We start from the raw sequence: 18634 nt of genomic DNA, 5'->3' as shown, positions 1-18634 counted from the left end.
GCTGACAGTTATTTTTGGAACTGGATCTCCATCATATTAATTTGATGGCTGGTTGAAGTTGTCTCATTTGCAAGAAACCCAGCTGATAAATATTAACCTTGGACTTCGCTGGAAGTCTCCTTGCTGCTGCTGAGCGAAGGGTGTGAGAAAGATGGGCAGCGTTTGCAGGAGTTGTCAGCTGCTTCTTGTGCTGGAGGGCTCCAGATTCACAAAAGTACGTGCCCAGCAGGATGCGAAAACATTTCTCGCCTTCTTCCTATAGCCAATGATGGAAGGCCCAGTGGGCTAGCTTGCTAACCATAGTTTAGCATGAGAATGACCCTGTCCTGTTCTGGGGCTCCCCTCCAGCACAGCTGCAACAAGACCAGAAGACTTTGCTTCTGTTTTATATTAACTGCAGCTTAACAAATCATCCAGAGCCATGGTTAGTCTTAACCATGGCTAATGTAAACCATGTATGATATGATCTTGGCTCCTTTGCACTAGCCATAGTTAAAACTATAAGATTAACCACAGTCTATCAACTTCAGATGACATGCTTAAGGTGGCTGCTTTGGCCAACTGAGACAAGTTTTAAAACAATAAACAGCTGAACCAATATCATGCAAACATTTCCACAAAAGGTTCCATATGCCTTTCTTTATAGAGAACTGTGAAAATAGATGGATTGCAGGAAATTTTTTGGTCTGCTGAGCTAGTGGAGGAGCTGTCACCATCAGGGCACCTAATGCCTGCTTTGCCAGTGTCCTCAGGATATGGACTTCACTTCATGATCATGGGAACAGAATCGCAGAATTGTACATTTGGAAGGGATCACGATAATTATTTAGTCCAGCCCCCTGTAAAGCAAGAATCATAGCTAAAGAATCCCTGACAGATGGCCATCTAAATTCTGCTTTAAACCTCCAATGGAGAGTCCACTACCTTCCAAGGGAGCCCATTTCTCATCAAATAGTTCATGCCATCAGAAACTTCTTCCTGATGCTTGATTGGAATCTCATTTCTTGTCATTTGATTCTATTGGTTTAGGTCCTACCCTCTGGAGCAGCTGAAAAAAAGCTTGCTCCATCTTCTATGGGACAGCCCTTCAGATATTTGAAGATGTCAGGTGTATCCCCTCTCGGTCTTTTCTTCTCCAGGCTAAATATGCCTCAACTGTTCCTCACAAGGCTTGCTTTTCAGACCCTTGATCAACTTGGCCACCCTCTTCTGCATACATTCTACCTTGTCAATATGCAGAACTGGACACCTCCCTCCCTTCTTCCAATCCCACCTCAAACCTCCTAGATATAGCCTCCAAAAAAAGGAAAGGAATAATGGGCCTCTCTTTCAGGGCTATTTTCATTCATTCATATTCAAATATATGCAGTTTTAATCAGTTAATCAACTTTCTTTAATCAGGAAATTGCCCTAGTTAGCATACATGTGTCAGGGGTGTTTGATCATGTCATTAGGGGGGAACTGCTGCATGGAGCAGGGGAGGCGAGGGGAGGGGGAGACACCCATCATCTCCACAAGGTCAAAGCAGGGCATGAAAACCAACCAGGAGACGGTCAATACTGCTGGTGCTTTGGGTTTTGCAAGCAGGCTCCCAAAGTGGAAGAAGTCAAAATAAAAAGAGAGAAGAAAACTAAATGAGGAGTGTCTTCCCCCCAAGTAGCCAAATATGCAAAACTGAAAAATGCTTATTAAACACAGTTTTTCTGCAGACAAATCCAGGCCAGTCATGAAAAGAAATGAGGGGGGTGGGGTGGGCTGGCCAAGCCATTTTTAATTAAAATGCACAAAAGTCATATTACACTGAAAAAAAGGGATTGCTGCCAATTTGAGGGGCTGGGAAGACTGTGTGCTTTTCTCAATCCTTCCTGGCAACCCATAAGAGTTGTGTCAAAGTTGTGTGTTAGAACTGGCTGTTGCCCAACACCTGCCAAGGACTTGGGGAGCCCTGAGGCCAGAATCACCACTTTGCCCTGGGATAATTTAAGCTTCTCCAAAGGTGTCATTGGAGTTAAGGTCTCATCTACAGTTGCTCAATGATAAGACTTGTGGAAACTCTCAACCAATTAGAATAACTTTGAGGGACAACACCCCGTTTGCCCCTTCCCGACTCCACCCCCCTTAGCAAATGCTGCAAGTCCCCTAAACTGCCCTGCACCTTCATTCTAGGCCAGATGTTGCTGGACTACAACTCCCATCATTGCCAATCACTGGCTGGGACTGAATGGAGCTCAGCAGAAATCTGAGTCCAACCAGCCACATCTGGAAGGGCAGAGTTGTCTTCCTGCTCAGGTTCTGGACCCACTTCCAAATGAAGAGAAGCAAGGAGAGCATCAAGGCAGAAGCAAAACAAAGCAGCCCACAAGCCTGGAGCATTGAGATCAACTGCGAGAAGCAAGGACACCAGGCAGGGGTAAAAACCACCTTGCAAACCCTTCAGGTTTCTGGTCACCCTGACAGGAGGAGCTGGGCAGTTGATGGACGATGTGTCAGCCTCACATGATGGACCTAGGGCAGTTGCCCTCGGAGCGTGTGGGTAAATCAACAGAAGAGAGCAAAGACTGGAAGAATTCCACTTCCTCTCTCTCTCAAAAAAAAAGTGTTTCTAAATTACTCTAATTTTAATTTAACAAAGCCCCTTGACAAGGCTCTCCTGCTTTTGCTGATCCTGAAAATGATTACATCTGCAGGCTCATTAAGACTGCAGCGCATGAGATCATGTCCAGTCTCGTAATATTTTTAAGGATGGCTGTTAAATGATTCAGGGATTCCACAACTCAAGAGAGAAAAATCCAACAATGGGAGTATTGCTGTTGGCACAGAGAGGAGAGGCTCCACAATCTCAGGTGCCTTTAGATGCCATCATATCTTAGCCCAAAGGCCCTGGGTGCATATACACAGTAAGGGCTGGTTACAGCAAATGGTGAGTTCTACAAAACACATGATTTGCCCGTTAGAACCAGGTGACGGGGCGGGTGGACGACGCAGCCTCGGCGTAAGGGAAAGGGTACAGACAGTCGTTCCTTTTACCTTGACACCTGCTGACCTTTTCTTCAAAGCCAGCCCTGCAGGTGCACTTCCCAATGGGGACCAGCCACTCCCCCTCTGCGCTGCAGTGCATCCTGGGAGGGCCGTCTGCCTCCACCTCAGAGTGGTTGACGCAGGCCCCCTTCACTTCCACCAGGGTGGCAAAGGCAGCTTCCGCCACCGTGTCAGGGAAGGTGGCCAAGTTCCGCACCGTGGAGAAGCACTTCTTGTAATAGACCCGCACGGACACCAGTGCCACGCAGGCGCCCACATCCTGGAAGCCCAGGTGGAAGCCCCTCTTGCTGAGGTGCCCGATCTCCCTCAGCTCCACGTTGAGCTTCATCTTCCGCTCGCCCAGATCCCCCTGGGTGAAGCTCTCGTCAGCAGCGATGGTGTCTATCTTGGCGTACTTCTGCTCGCTGACGTTGGGGCCCAGGCTGGAGTCTGACTCTGCGTAGTAGAGGTTGAAGGTCTCCTTGCAGGTGCCACCCACCCCTGGGATGCTGTTGCAGTCCCTGAGGGTGAATTTCACCTCCACAAAGATCCTCTGGCCACCCTGCCGGGAAATCCACGTGGTCTGCAGCCAGTTGTTCTGGTTCGGCTCCATGACGTTACATATCTGGTATGTGCGGATGGGCCGGTCCTTCTCGTCCACCCCACTGATCTCTTCCCACTGCAGAGGATATGAAAGGAGACACACCTGTTATTCCGTGGAAATGGCTACTTCGCAATGCTTGGGGTCCTCCCTGCAAAGGAGCCCGTCTGTCATTGGTGCCAACCAGGGCTTTTTTTTTCCTACTGGAACTCAGTTCTGGTACCTCTCAGGTAGCCTCCATTGCCATTATAAGAGAACAAGGGAGGTGTTCATGGTGAATTCCAGCATCTCTTTTTTCTAGAAAAATAGGACGGGTGCCCTGGTGTTTCACAGTCCATGAGAATTGGCAGAAAAAAGAAAGATGTGTGATTAAATGAAGCAGTTACAGATAGGTAGCCGTGTTGGTCTGCCATAGTCAAAACAAAAAAATTCCTTCCAGTAGCACCTTAAAGACCAACTAAGTTAGTTCTTGGTATGAGCTTTCGTGTGCATGCATCTTCATTTCTTCATTTCGTGTGCATTTCTTCATGTATCTGAAGAAGTGTGCATGCACATGAAAGCTCATACCAAGAACTGACTTAGTTGGTCTTTAAGGTGCTACTGGAAGGAATTTTTTTGTTTTAAATGAAGCAGATTATATACACATCTTTTGGAACTGTTCTCAAATACCAATATTCTAGAAATCTATTTAGGCCAATATCCCTGATATGCTAGGGTATCGTATACCCTTAGAACCTCAAAGATTTCTACTTGGTTATCTATAAAATGTTATTCCACAGGATGATTGAGGAATTGTGTTTAATCTTATAACTGCTGTTAGGATTATGGTAGCTAAAAATGGGGGGTGGGGGTGGACATATTTCCTGCTACATCCAAATGGATTGCTAAAATTTGGGCTATAGTAACTAAAGCTAACTTATTACAAAAGAATACATATAAACCAGCCTAACAGATTTAGGGGGGAGAAATGAGTATATTATGCAATGTTTTGGAGCAATAAATTAAACTATAATGACTCTAAGCTTTCACCCTGCTGTAATATTACGAGTACACAATTTTTCTTCGGTTTATTTTACTTACTAATAACAAACTTTAAAAGATTAAAAATTAAAAAGAAAAAGCCTAGCAGGCTTCTGAGGCCACCTGGGGCTTCTCAAACCAGATTTCAACAGTTAAAGCCAATGGGGAGCCATCCTCTTGCAATTGCCTGGCCATTAGTAGAGTGAAACAGCTTGCCTACCCTGGGAGACCATGAGTGCCCTTCTCTCTGCCACCAAAGTGACTTCAGGCAGCAGGCAGGGTCCTTGCTGAGGGAGACGCAAAGCAGCCATTCTCTTAATCAGTAAACAAAACTAAACTGGGGGGAAAGATCACCAGCTGGCCAAAGAGAAGACATGACATTGGGCCTGGGTGTCCTCAGTGGCTTGGCTGGTAGCAGCAGCAGCACCACCACTCCCAAGCCGGCCTACCAGGCCAGGCTCAGCAAATGTGTTGCAGAACCACAAATGCACCAGAACAGCCACTCACCCCATTGGAAGGGTGTGACGTCCAGCCCAGTTCAGCTTGCGATTCCTGAGAATCCAGCAAAATGACTGAAAGAGAAAGAGAGAAACGTTATAAGGAGACTATGCAAGGGAGCCTGTCCCTGAACTCTCCCTTACAGGCACCCTTGGTTCACTCTGATTGATCTTAAGGGAAGGAATCCAAAAAGAAACTAGCAAATCTATGGCCTGACTGCTGTCTACCGGAGCTGGGCTTGAGGGCTCAGCTGCTGCCTGCCAGAGCTTTTGAGAACTGCTGGCTCCCAGTAGCAGTGGCGTAGCGTGGGTTGTCAGCACCCGGGGCAAGGCAAGTAATTTGCACCCCCTAACCCGTGGATTTGCGCCCCCTAACCCTAACCCCCAGATGTTGCGCCCGGTGCGCCCGGCCCCCCCTGCACCCCCCCACGCTACGCCACTGCCCAGTAGGCCTGTTCCTAATATCTGAGAGGTCCCCTCAGAGCTGGGAAGTACTTGAGGGAAGGCCCAGCACTTGGAAGGACTAGGCCCATAGGCCACCCAGAGTCGGCTCTGAGGTGAGGCCCCAAACGGCTTAATCCTGCCTTTCTGCCAATTGCTCATTGCCCTGAAGCCCTGACTGCCTTACATGCCCAGAGGTGCCAGTCATGTGATTTAACTGCTTCTGCTCTGTGACCCTGAACATGGACGCTCCCACTTTGAACCAAGGCTCCTTTTCTCAATCAATTCTCTCCATCCCCCGGTGGCAGTTTTGCGGGGCAGAGACTGGTGGAGAGAAGCGAAGAGTCATCTCGAATTCTCGATCCCGCGACAGCTTCATTATCCTGCCCAGGCATCTCACAGAAGAAGCTGTTTGACCAAGAGATTCAGGGCACATCCTCCCCTTGACAAGCAAAGCAGCAGCAGCTGCCACAGTGACTATAATAAAGATTTCGTAGGACGCTCCTGCCAATCCAAGCCAGTTCGTTCCCACAAGACCAAAGCAGTGCAATGTTCAAGCAGTGAATGCTTTCGTCTGCCAAGGACACTGCTCTTTTCAAGCCAGACGGCAGCTAGCGCAGGAACAGAAGCAGCGTGCTCTGGTTATTTCATTCCAGAAGTGTAACACACTTCTTTCTTTAAATAATAATAAAAAACATTTCAACCAGGCCTTTAGCTGGTTAATATTCCACGGTCTTCTAAATTTGTCTGTGGGGAGGGGATTGGGTTATTGTTTTAGTTTTAATTATTTACTTGTGTTTTTATCTTGTATTTTATTATGCAAACAGCCCTGCAATCTTGTGATGGAAGGGTAGGATATAAATCTGATAAATAAATAAATTTCTCAGGGCAAAAAACAAAAGGAAACAAAACACCAGCCCGTTTTATCAAAAGCAGTTCTAGAGCCAAACGGAACAGATGATAGCCATAGCAGGCAGCATATTTGCAGTCAAAAGCTCATCTGGAGGCAGCAGCAAAACCCACAGCTGACAGCAGGCAACAAAGGAGGAGAGGCTTTACCTGGCAGGAGGAACATCCTCCTCCCCAGCAGGACTCAGGGGAGGCTCCATCCTCTCACTTCTTGAAGGAAACCTTACTGGACCCTCTTGCTAGGAGCTGCCACTGAAACCGCCCTGAGATGAGGGCCGGCATCTCTGGAAGCGGCCTCTCTTGGGCATGGGAGGTTCAGCTCTGGGCAGCATCCAGGACTGTCCCTGCCCGACGGCAAAGACTGGGATTGGGGAAAGGGGGGGTGTCGGAGGCTGCAGGAACAAGGAGCAAGCGAGAGCTGCCTGTCTGAGCCCGGGAGTTGTCGGGAGGGAAGCTTTCTAAACACCCGCGGGGGTGACAAGCCTAGCCCACCGACAGCCAGTCCATCCGAAAGCCGTCGAGGTCGAGCCCCGTTGGCGCTGCACGGTCGTGTGCCCGCCCCCCCCCCCCAGCGGCGGGCTGGGCAGCGGCGTCCCTGCCTGGGCCACTGGGCGAGAAGGGGCGCGCCGAGCTCATTGAGGAGAGATGCCGCTCTTCTGCAACCACTTCCCTGCCGGGGCCCGGAAGACGATTCCCGAAGCAAGCGAGCGACCTTAAGGACCCCCGACGATCGGTGGGTCTCCCGACGGGCTCCCCGTTCTCAAACTCCCCCCGCTGCCCCCCCAAACTCCCTGCATAGGCGCTGGCGGCAACGTTCCCCGAAGGAGACGGGCTTTCCGGCGGCGCAGCGCTCCGAGCAGAGCCAAAGGGAGCCTCCATGTGCCGCCGCAGTCTACCCCTCCGTCCCGTCTGGGCTGGCTCCCTGCAAGCATTCACCCGTCCCATGAAAACACCAAGAAAGGGTTTGCGGGAGGGGAGGAAAGGAAGAGGAGGGGGTTTTCCTTGGTTGCTCAACCTCCTGGGGGGGGGCTGCTCAACCCTCCATTGGGGGGGGCTGATGACCCAGCAGAGCATCCATGCTCGTGGGCACTCTACGTCCTAGAGGTGGCTCTTCTCCAATGGGACTGCCTGGCGCTGGCGGAGGGCGGCGTCCCCTTGGTGGAGCCTCCCTGGCTAGGCGCAGTCCTCCCCCCTACCTTGCTCCGCGGAGGCAGCGCGCACGACCAGCCCGAGGAGGACGAGGCGCGGCAGTGCCATGGCCCCGCGCGCCGGCGAGGCTCCTCATGCTGCCAACCCGCTCCAGCTGCCCACTGCTGCCAGGCAACTGCCTCCGCGCGCCGCCACGCCCACCGGCCAATAGGGGTCGGCGGGCGAAGGAGAGAGGCGGGGCGGGCGGGCGGGGTTGCCCGGGGGCGTGGTCAGTAGTTGGTCTACGTCAGTGTTTCCCCCTTTTAGCTAGTATAAAAATCCCAGGCCCCACCACCACCTTGAAACCTGGCGCCCCTTATGTTAAACGACTGCAATACCGGGAGTTTTAATTATAAATCATAGAATTGCAGAGTTGGAAGGGACCCCCCGGGTCATTTAGCCCAGCCGCGCCACCTGCAATGCAGGAATCGTAACGAAAGAATCCCTGACAGATGGTCATCTAGCCTCCGTTGAAAAACCTCCAAGAGAGGAGAATCCGCCGCCTTCCAATGTTTTGGGGTTTTAAAAATAACAATGGATCAAAGTGGTTACAATTTTTTTAAAAAATCAAAAACTTCACATGAACTTTTAATTTTCAGAGTCTGTTTTAATTATTAGTAATCTGTGCACAGATGTTGCACGCTTGTCAACTGCCTTTGTTTTAACAGCCATAAGAGCAGAAAGACCAGCTTCACAAAGACATTTGGATCAAAACGTCTTTGACAGCTGAATCACACTTGATTCCCCAAAACTCCTTTTGGAGATGCTCTAGCAAGGACTGAAGGGTAGTGATGAAAGGCTTCCTCACACTGGTGCTGCACAATTGGCAGGTTGATCTGCTCAGTTCCCTCTACCAGAACCATACAGCTGGAAGGGGACCTAGGTGGTAATCTAGTCCAACCCCCTGCAATGCAGGAATATGCAGCTGTCCCGTATGGGGATCAAACCTGCAACCTTGGTGTTATCAGCACCACTCTCTAGCCAACTGAGCTATCCATTGTGTGCAGAATCATGTTGCCAACCTAGGCTGCTTTCCCCGAGGGTTTCTAGATGGTCTCACTCCAGGTCTGGTGACTCTGAGAGGCCTGACTAGGAGATGGAGGCATTTGGTGAGCGAAGCCAAAAGGGATTGATAAATTAGTATGAGTTTCCTGGATTTGCTTGCTAACGGAGCTCCTCTGTCTCTCATGCCCAGCTGAAGTGGCAGGGGAGGGAATTGTGAGTGTAGTATTCTTCTAAGAAAACAAAAACAAAAAATAGTTTAGTTCAGGGCCCAACTACCTGTAGAAACAGAAAATATTATTAACTTTACATCTATAATAATATGCCACCATTGACTGAGAAGGACCCTAGACCAGCTCTGTTTTGCATTGTCTGCAGAAGAAGGAACATGGGGTGCTAGACAGGGCAATGATGCAAAAACAGGAGGACTTGAAGAGTATTGAGAACAATATGAGGGGGAAATGCCTGCCTGAAGGTGTAAGTGAAGCAGAGGCTGTTTTTCTGGCCCCAAAGAAAAAGGACGCATATTAGCATGGCTTCAGCAGTTTAACTCAGCGGAAATGAAGTTGATTTAATCATCTATAGCGGGCATGTCCAACAGATCAATTGCGATCTACCGGTTGATTGTGGGGATGTTTGTGGTCGATCACGGTACCACTTATACTAGTGATCTTCTGGGTGATCGTTATTGGTCCCCCCAAAAAGCTCAACAACTCTGGTCAATCCTTCCCCCCAAAAAAGCTCACTGCCAGTTTTGTTATACTGGGAGTAGATCGCAGTCGCTTGGGAGTTGGACGTGCCTGAGCTATAGAACCATAGAACCATGGAGTTGGAAGTTGCCCAAAGGATCATCTAGTCCAACCCCTGAAATGCCAGAATGACAGCTGTTGCCAGTCGTTGAAGTGCTTCCTAACTGCATCCACCTGGCGTGTGTAATTTCCTCCCCACTTTTCCAGCTGCACAATTGTTGTTTCAACCACACACTAAAAAAAGTCTCCCTTCAATCAAAGATAATTTTATACGTAATAGCAATGGCATATATAGTATGTGTGAAATTCTCACAATTCACTGAAGCCTGCATGATGCACTGCTGTGCTATATACGGTATATTGGACATCACACCAACCGAGAGGTAATGCTGAACTCCTGTGCACCCATGATGGCATGCTGATCACGTAATAAGCGGCACGTGATCTTCACATACCACTTCACACTTTCATATTTTAATTTGGGTGGGGGTTTTGGTTTTTTTTTTACTTATATTGTACATATTTTTTGGAAGCACTCATCCTCCCCTGCCGATCTTCATACATACACTCCCCTGTTTGGGAAACACTGGTCTTGGTACTCAGATACTGTCAATCAAATAAGCTCATCCCTATATTTTTTTATTTAAAAAAACCACAAAGATTATTTGATGAGGAGGATTAACAAATCTCTTAATAAAGAGACCCTGCCAAGGAGGGTTTTGAACTGTGCTGGATCCAGGAGTGAGCAGGGAACCAGTGGCAGGATGCATTAAGCTTATGTGGTCAGAGTGGCAAGAGAGGTGAATCGTTCAGTGGGTTTTGCAGGCTGAAGCTGTACTGAGATAACATCACAAATAGGATGAAGCTTTGGAAAAGTTGCCGTTTAATCCATCCACCCTTGAAGTCATCACATACAAATTGATCCGTCTTTTTCCACTGCAGTAAACTCACATGACCTGCTCTTTGGGGATATGGTCTTCACATCCACCATCTGCATAATCGCGTGTGCGAGTACAGAGTGCATTTCCATCTGAGTGAGTTAAAACACTTTCCACACATCCAGGGGATTTTGTGGAAGGACTCCCAGATCAGCAGGGAGGGAAAAGAAGGAAAGCAGCCCATCTGCTTCCAGGGGCTGAAGCTGGGGTGGGAGGGGTCGGTGTGGAGGCGAGCATTGGGAGATCATGAGGGTCCAAACCTTCCTCTCCATCTGTTCTCTGCTGGCCTTTGAAAGCATATCTTTTAAAACAAACATTTGATTCTGCTGCATCTTAATTTCATTTGAATCTATTTGTGGTTCGTTCTGCCTCTCAGGAGAGCTTTGTTTTATTGATGCTGTTTTAGTCTTGTGGGTTTTTTGTGTGTAACTTCATTCAATTATGAGATAATGGTGTTTGTTTTTAGGCTTCCTTTGCCTCTTTGAGCAACTTCTTTTTTGAGGAGGCAGGAGTAATGATTATATTTCTATAAAATAAGCAACCCTGGTGCTGTTACTCTCACTTCAGGATCTAAAATGTAGTCCTCCTGCTGTGATGAACTGCCACTTCCAGATTAAATGGCTTACATGCCTCCTTCATTGGGGCCCCATTTGATTAAACATTGAGTACCTGAGGGATACCTGCCTAGAAACCCATGCAGATGTCTGTGCAATGCTGTGGTTTGGACAGAAACCTCATTTTTGGATGGGCAAAAAAGATGCCCTTGGGTTAACACAGCAACTGCATGGCAGGGATGGATTTTTGTATCTCTCAGTTGCTCTGATATTCTCTAAGGTCAGTTCTTTGCATGAGAACAAAAGGGGCCTGCTGGGATAAGGCCCATCTCCTCCAGCATCCTGTTCTTATGGTAGCCAACCAGATGCCTGTGGGAAATCAGAGAGCAGGACCCAAGCAGATGAGCACCATTGCGTACTGTGATTTCCAGCAACTGCTGTTCAGAAGCATTGCTGCCTCTGAACATGGAGGGGGAGCATAGCCATCATATATTGTTTATGATCACTTTGGTTATGTTTGTAATTACCGTATGTTGTTTTTCCATGTTGTATCGTGCTTGAGCAGGGTTTTTAATATGGAAAGGCGGCATACAGATAAAATGATGTATCAATCACGACGAGTAGCTGTCAATAGTTATAGCCTTATAAGATGGAGGCAGTAATGTTTCTGAATACCAGCTTCTGGAAAATCACAAGAGTGGAAAGGGCTCTTGTACTTGAATCTTCCTTGAGGGTTTTCCACAGGCATCTGGTCAGCCATGATGAGATGAGGATGCTGGACTAGGACGGGTCATTGGCCGGATCCAGCACATTCTTCGTAATGTTCCTGTGTTCTTAAGAGGGTATCAGGGAGACCCAAGGGACCAAGAGCAGCTCCTCTGCCCCCCCCATAGGCACAGATTTTCTGAGCTGCTTCTGAAAGAGTGTTTGAGACAACTGTGAAAATAACACTCAGAAATCAATACCAACCCCTAGGAGACTTTAAGGACATAAATTCCAGAGACAGGAGCTGAAAGCCTCCATGGGAGAAGGGGGAAATTGAAGCCACGGGAGTACAGAACAAAACTGACTAGTTTTGCTGACAGATGACTTTTCCCCTAACAAGTGTAAGAGCTGCAAAATGAGTCAGCCAGGTAAAACAGCTGTAGAGGCCCGCCTTGAAGGGAGGAAGGGTACAAAGTGAGCTTGGTGATGGTGGGGCTATGGAGGAGCAGAAAATGGAGCTCAGACAGCCTGACACCCCCCAAATCTCCTCGAGGCTACATCATCATGGAGGCAGATGAGCACCTGTCTTTCCCTAGGGAGTACTGCATCATCATCATCATTATTATTACTATTATTATTATTATTACTACTACTACTACTACTACTACTGTTATTGGGGATGCGGGTGGCGCTGTGGGCAAAACCTCAGTGCCTAGGACTTGCTTATCGTATGGTTGGCGGATCGAATCCCCACGGCAGGGTGAGCTCCCGTCGTTCGGTCCCAGCTCCTGCCCACTTAGCAGTTCGAAAGCACTCTTAAGTGCAAGTAGATAAATAAGTACCGCTTTATAGCGGGAAGGTAAACGGCGTTTCTGTGCGCTGCGCTGGTGCTGGCTCGTCAGAGCAGCTTCGTCACGCTGGCCACATGACCCGGAAGTGTCTTCAGACAGCGCCGGCTCACGGCCTCTAGAGCGAGATGAGCACGCAACCCCAGAGTCGGACACGACTGGCCCGTATGGGCAGGGGTACCTTTACCTTTACTACTGTTATTATTATTATTAATAATAATACCCCACCCATCTGGCTGGGTTTCCCCAGCCACTGTGGGCGGCTTCCAACAAAATATTAAAAATACAATAAAACACCAGACATTAAAAACTTCCCTAAATAAAGCTGCCTTCAGATGTCTTCTAAAAGTCAGTTGTTTCTTTCCTTGACATCTGATGGGAGGGCATTCCACAGGGCAGACACCACAACCAAGAAGGCCCTCTGCCTGGTTCCCTGTAACTTTGCTTCTCGCCATGAGGGAACTGCCAGAAGGCCCTCAGAGCTGGACCTCAGTGTCCGGGCTGAATGATGGGGGTAGAGACACTCCTTTAGGTATAAGACCAAGAGCTGAAGCAGAACAGGGAAGCCCATTACTAAGGCTCAGAGAGATCCCCCCCACATCAATCCCAGGAGGCAGGATTTGACAGGCTTAATCCACTCTGGAGGTTCCTTGCCTGCAAATTTCACCCGCATATCTGAAAAGAAAAAAGGATGCAGGCATTTTTAGATCCCCTGTTACAATAAACACAGGTGAAATAGAGCCTCACCAGAACAAATTTAGACCAGAATAATGAATTAAATTGGGACAAGGCAGAGAGCATACAAAACATATTGGAAGGCCTCTCAGTGCTACAGATACAAGCCTGGATTAAGCTTCCAGAGAGATCCAGATTTTTCTAGGAATTTGTGGTGTTTGTACCCTATTTTCACTTGCTAGGGAGTTGCCTCCTGTTTTCTACCTGTTGTAGCTGCATCCATCCCAAAATAAGACTCAGACTTTTTTCTCCCTGGGCAAATGACTGACTGGTGCTGCTTCTGTTGAATCAGCACTGATTGAAATGAAGAGAATGAACCTCTCTGGGGAGCTCTTTGCCCTATGAGACATGAGACAATGCAATCCCCAGACAGGTAATTGGTATCTGAGAGACAATTGACAGGGATTAGGGGTAAACAAAGGGAATCAATTATCTGATAAGAGGGTTTAGGTGCTGACACACAATGGAATCAAAATTATCTGTGTCATGGATCAAAGAGAGAATTCCATCCTTACCTGAGACAGCTCCTGCCCGCCCACTATTGCAGAAGGCAAGAGGAGGGAGTTATCTGTCAGAAACTGGTACCCTGACTGCTGCCATATGGGACAGACAAAATAAAGTCCTTCTTCATGCTGTGTGTGTAGTTAAACTATGGAACTCCCTCCCACAGGAGGTAGTGGTGGGCGCCAACAAAGATGGCTTGAAAAGAGAATTAGACCAATTCATGGGGGAGAGGGCTATCAATGGCTCCACAGTGGGAGACAGCAATGTTTCTGAATACCAGTTGCTGGAAACCACAGGAGGGGAGAGGGCTCTTGTGCATGGGTGCTGCTTGTGGGTTTCCCATTGGGGCATCGGCTTAGCCACTGTGAGAAGAGGGTGCTGGACTAGATGAGCCATAGGCTTGAGCCCACAGGCTCGTCTTGTGTTCTTAGGACTAACACAATTTAGACAGGAGCTGGGGTTCTGGGCTACCGAACTCTCTCAATCTCTGTCTCTTTCTCTGTCTGTCTCTCTCTGCCAGCCTATAAAAGACACCTGTGTGGACCATAGCTTAAGAGGAATCTGCCCCACATCCCTACAGCTAGTGACCTTAAGGGCCCCCCAAAAGCAGCTTACAGTATTACAGTTCTACATCTTATTGGTATAAGCCCGGCTTCGGCTTCGGCTGGGGAGCACAGGATATAAATAAAATTTTATTTTATTATTATTTTTATAACAATTTTAAGGGGCAGGGAGATCATGAAGCACAATTGCAATTGCTTTCTGGAGTTACCAGTTGATGGTTGTAAGGATTCTCCCCCCCCCCCAAAAAAAATCTCTTTCCAAAGTTTAGGTGAACCTAACCTGTTGATGTAATATGTCAAGGGATAGTGATGGCCATTCTCCACTGAACACTGGGGGTGCAGACAGTGCCTTAAACTGAACCAGGCCATTAGTCCATCCAGTGTAGTAATGCCTATTCTCACTGGCAGCAGATCTCCAGGATTTCAGATGGAGCCATTCCCAGTCCTACCTGGGGATGCCAGGGATTAAACGAGGGACCTTCTGCATACAGAACAGGTGAGATACGACAGCCCTTCCCCAGTTAAGCTTTCTCAGCATCTGAAAAGTCAGGCATTGCAACCTAGAGGGATGGGAGGGGGTCCCTAAGCAGCAGACAGCCCCAGTGGCTGCCTAATGAAGAGAAATAATTAGCACCCGCACTTCCTAGGTCTGGTGGCCCTTCCTCCCTTTCCTTCCAAGAGGCTGTATTTACACTGCCTTTGCATTCCTTTGAATCTTCCTTCCTGTATGTCTGTGAGTTAGGAAGCCTGTGGCAGGTTCTAATGGTGGTTTTGCAAATATAATGCTAATTGCTAGATTTTGCAATGAGAAGTGCAGTGCGCAGCAGTACTTCTGTGCCCAGCTGAGCTGCTTCCTACAGGACTCTCTTGCTGAAGCTGTAAACACTTGGAGCCTGAATGGTGTTTATTGGCACAAAAAGACCCAGGAGAGGGGTGCTGAGCACCATTGGCTTTGATAGCATCAGACAGAGCACAGCCCAGGCTGAAATGAAAGTCAGCGTTGGGGTAAATGAATGGGAGCAGCCTAGGGGGATAGGCCAGGGGGGCATTTGATGTGTGCATATAAAACACATAAAGAAACAAAGACATCATGGCAAGAGCAGTAGTGCCAGAATTTATCCCAAGGTGAAAGCAAATGACAACAGCAGACACAGAATGAGGGGAGGGCTCTGATTCCTCATGCCCTCATCCAGGTATCTCTCTAGGAATCAGCAGAGGGACCTTGGCTGGTCGGCAAGGGAGCCTGTCCCTGGGCAAGGACTTGCTTCTTTACTATGGCTACAATTCCACCAGAAACAGTAGAAGGGTGACTTTAGGGAGATACAGTTTTCCTCCACCACCTATAGGTCTGGACCACCTGCAGCTGAAGCATGAAGCATCTGCCTGGAGTGACAACAGGACACAGGGCACCCAAGCAAACAGGCAGCTCCCCCTCTCTCTGAAACCTTCATAAGAACATAAGGAGAGCCTGCTGGATCAGGCCAATGACCCATCTAGTCCGGTATCCTCTCCTCACAGTGGCCAACCAGATGCCCATTATGGAAAACCCACAAGTGGGATCTGAACATAAGAGCAACTCTCCCCTCCTGTAGTTTCCAGCAACTGGCATTCAGAAGCACTGCTGTGGAGACAAAGAATAGTCATCATGGCTAGCAGCCATCAATACCCCTCTCCTCCATGAATTCATCTAATCCTCTTTTAAAGCCATCTGAGTTTAGGGCCATCATTGCCTCCTGCAGAAGCAAGTTCCACACTCTCTGTTAACTCTCTGTTGCATGAAGAAGTCCTTTCTTTTATGTGTCCTGAATCTTCCAACATCCAGTTCACTGGATGTTCATGAATTCTAGTGTTATGAGAAGGAGGGGAGAGGGACTTTTCTCTTTCCGCTTTCTCCATGCCATGACTAATTGTAGAAACGTCTATCATGCTGCTTCTTAGTCACCTTTTCTCTAAAAGTCCCCAATGCTGCAACCTTTCTTCATAGGGGAGTCACTCCACCCCCTTAATCGCTTGGGTCGCCCCTTTCTGAATCTTCTCCAACTCTACAATATCCTTCTTGAGGTGAGGGGACCAGAACTGTACACACTATTCTAAATACAGTCACACCCCATAGATTTGTAGAATAGCATTATGGCATTTCCAATTCCTTCCCTAATGATCCCTAGCATGGATTTTGCTTTTTTCACATCCACTGCACACTGCATGAACGTCTTCACTGAACTATCCCCAATGACCTGAAGGTCTCCAGCTCCTTCATCCCCAGCTCCTTGCCTCACTTTCTCAAGCAGGCCTGTCTCACCAGAGAACTGCTGCTGCCTCCTCCTTCCTTCTCACCTTTAGGCTGATGAAACCCTCAGGAGGGCAAAATCCAGAGAGGCGCTTAGGCAGCTCTCTTCCTGCAGAAGTGACATGATCTAAGAGCTGAGCTTTTTTCTTTCTTCCTGCTTTGCCAAGTGGGAGATGATCCAGTTTTTTAAGCCTGCAAAAGAGATAGTAATTAACAAGTCTCTTTCTTCACTCGCAAAGGATGTCAAGGAGGTTGGAGGAAAAGCGGGCGTATCGGTGATGTTCTCCGCAGGAAGGCAAAGGTCAGGAGACAGGGCCAGGGAGCTGAGCTCTTCCTCCCCAAGAGGAACCATTTGCTCAGCTCTCTCCTTCAGAGATGAGAGGCTGAGTTTGACTTTCAACATCTGAAAGCCAAGCCAAGGGAGATGCTCCACATTAATGGATTAAATCCAGAGAAAGTTTTGCTGATCTGTGCACACTCCGGAGTTGAGCGATGTTGCTGTGGAGCCACAAGTCTGGGAGCTGATTTCTTTATTTAAACATTCATTACCCTACCTTTCCTCAATGAACCCAAGGTGACTAGCTGCATACCTTAAAACGATCACTTTATCTTTCTAGCAACATGCTTCTCATTTTTTAAAAAGCATTCCTTAATATTGGTTTGCATGTGGGGGTTTTTAGGGGGGGGGTTGCCTGTTTGTGTGCCTTTTTGTTTTCCTGTTTGGGCCAGACTCCTATTTGTTTTTGGAAGGAAGCCTTCTTGCCTCTAATGACTTCTTTGACTGGTATCCTCATGGCTCTGGTTGTCCCCTTCCTGATCTGAGGTTTACATTCCAGCTGAGATTGTAATATTGTATGTATGTATGTATGTATTTTTAAAAAACCAACTCCCAAGGGCTTTTGAGTGATTTGACCCTCTTGACTTGGCCTTTCAGCTTCCTTTTCAGGAATCCACTCAGTTTTGAGAAACTTAGTTGTTTACAGCAGTGAATTGGAAAGCAATGCCTGAGTTATTTATTTTTACTATAAAAAGAGGTTCTGTAACATTTAGTTAGTTAGTTAGTTAGTTACTTACTTAGTTAGTTAGTTAGTAACAGTATTTATGGCCCACTCTTAATTGTATATATTCAATCCCAGGGTGGGAAGGAAAATAAAAAGATGAACAAACAGAGAATGTACAAAAATTACAAACTTGTATAAACAGGATTAAGAAACAGCAAAATGATTCTATTATATGCTAAGCAAGCAAAACTACAGCAGCAAAAAATAATATTTCCAATTTAACCAAATACCCACATATCAACAAAACAGATCACGCAAATTGAAATCGATTAAACAACCCCATGGGTTTGGCAACTGTTCCTACTGGAGGGTGTATTATTACTACAGCAGTCAAGTACATCATTTTCCTGTTGCCTAGAATGGACACACAGGGGTCTGTGGCTCCAGACAGGGAGGACTTCCTGTCATACCTGCTCTGCAGCTTCCTCCCCTTTTTGGGACCAGGTAGATGGGCATGACCCTAGCTGACCAAATGAAATGGCTAGCCATGCAACCATCTCTCTCCTGGTCTTGGACTCTTGCTCTCCTGGCTTCTAAACAGTGCATGGCTCAACTTTCACATAGGATGTAGCCCACAAGCAGAAAGTCTAAGATGTAGCTCAGACTTCTTTTCACTGTAACCACAAGATAAAGCCTGCCTTCAGATTACTGCTGTGAACTGAATGCAAGTAAAATTTTTATAACTTTATTCTTACTTTTAAAGAAGACTGTGTTGTGTTGTTACAGTATTATTTTAAGAGGGAAATAAAGGGGAAACTTACCGGGAACAAGCCAGACTGGACAAGCCAGACCGGATTGCTTAATTACAAATCAACAACTTGCTTCCAATAAGTTGCAAAGGGAATGTGCTCTGCTGTTTACTCACTGGCATGAGTGATGAGGGATAATATCAAAACAATATATCCTCTCCTACCTTCCTTAACATTCCCACACCTAGCCCATATTTCACTTATGGCAGACAAAGTTCCTCCCTCTCAGTAGCAACAGAGCAAAAAACATATGCAAAGGAAAAGA

General features: G+C 47.5%; 1 protein-coding gene across 2 annotated transcripts in view; it reads right to left on the bottom strand.

Moving 5' to 3' along the window:
- The window catches only part of EPHA10 (EPH receptor A10), a 29687-nt gene extending 21910 nt beyond the window's left edge, over positions 1-7777 (bottom strand). Inside the window, exons 1-3 of one of the 2 annotated variants that reach the window (XM_081923041.1) lie at positions 7683-7777; positions 5147-5211; positions 3028-3697 (exon numbers count right to left, since the gene is read on the bottom strand). In XM_081923041.1, coding sequence (XP_081779167.1) covers positions 3028-3697; positions 5147-5211; positions 7683-7743 — 796 coding nt within the window. In that variant the 5' untranslated portion in view covers positions 7744-7777. Of the gene's footprint in view, positions 1-3027; positions 3698-5146; positions 5212-6636; positions 6920-7682 lie in introns of those variants that run through there. The other variant, XM_081923042.1, reaches the window with a different exon arrangement.
- Positions 7778-18634: the final 10857 nt, after the last annotated feature.

The sequence above is a fragment of the Podarcis melisellensis genome, assembly GCF_964234715.1.
Source record: "Podarcis melisellensis genome assembly, chromosome: 8".
Classification (NCBI taxonomy): domain Eukaryota; kingdom Metazoa; phylum Chordata; class Lepidosauria; order Squamata; family Lacertidae; genus Podarcis; species Podarcis melisellensis.
Note: the sequence above shows the minus strand (reverse complement) of the source record. Positions and strands in the feature narration are given on the sequence as shown.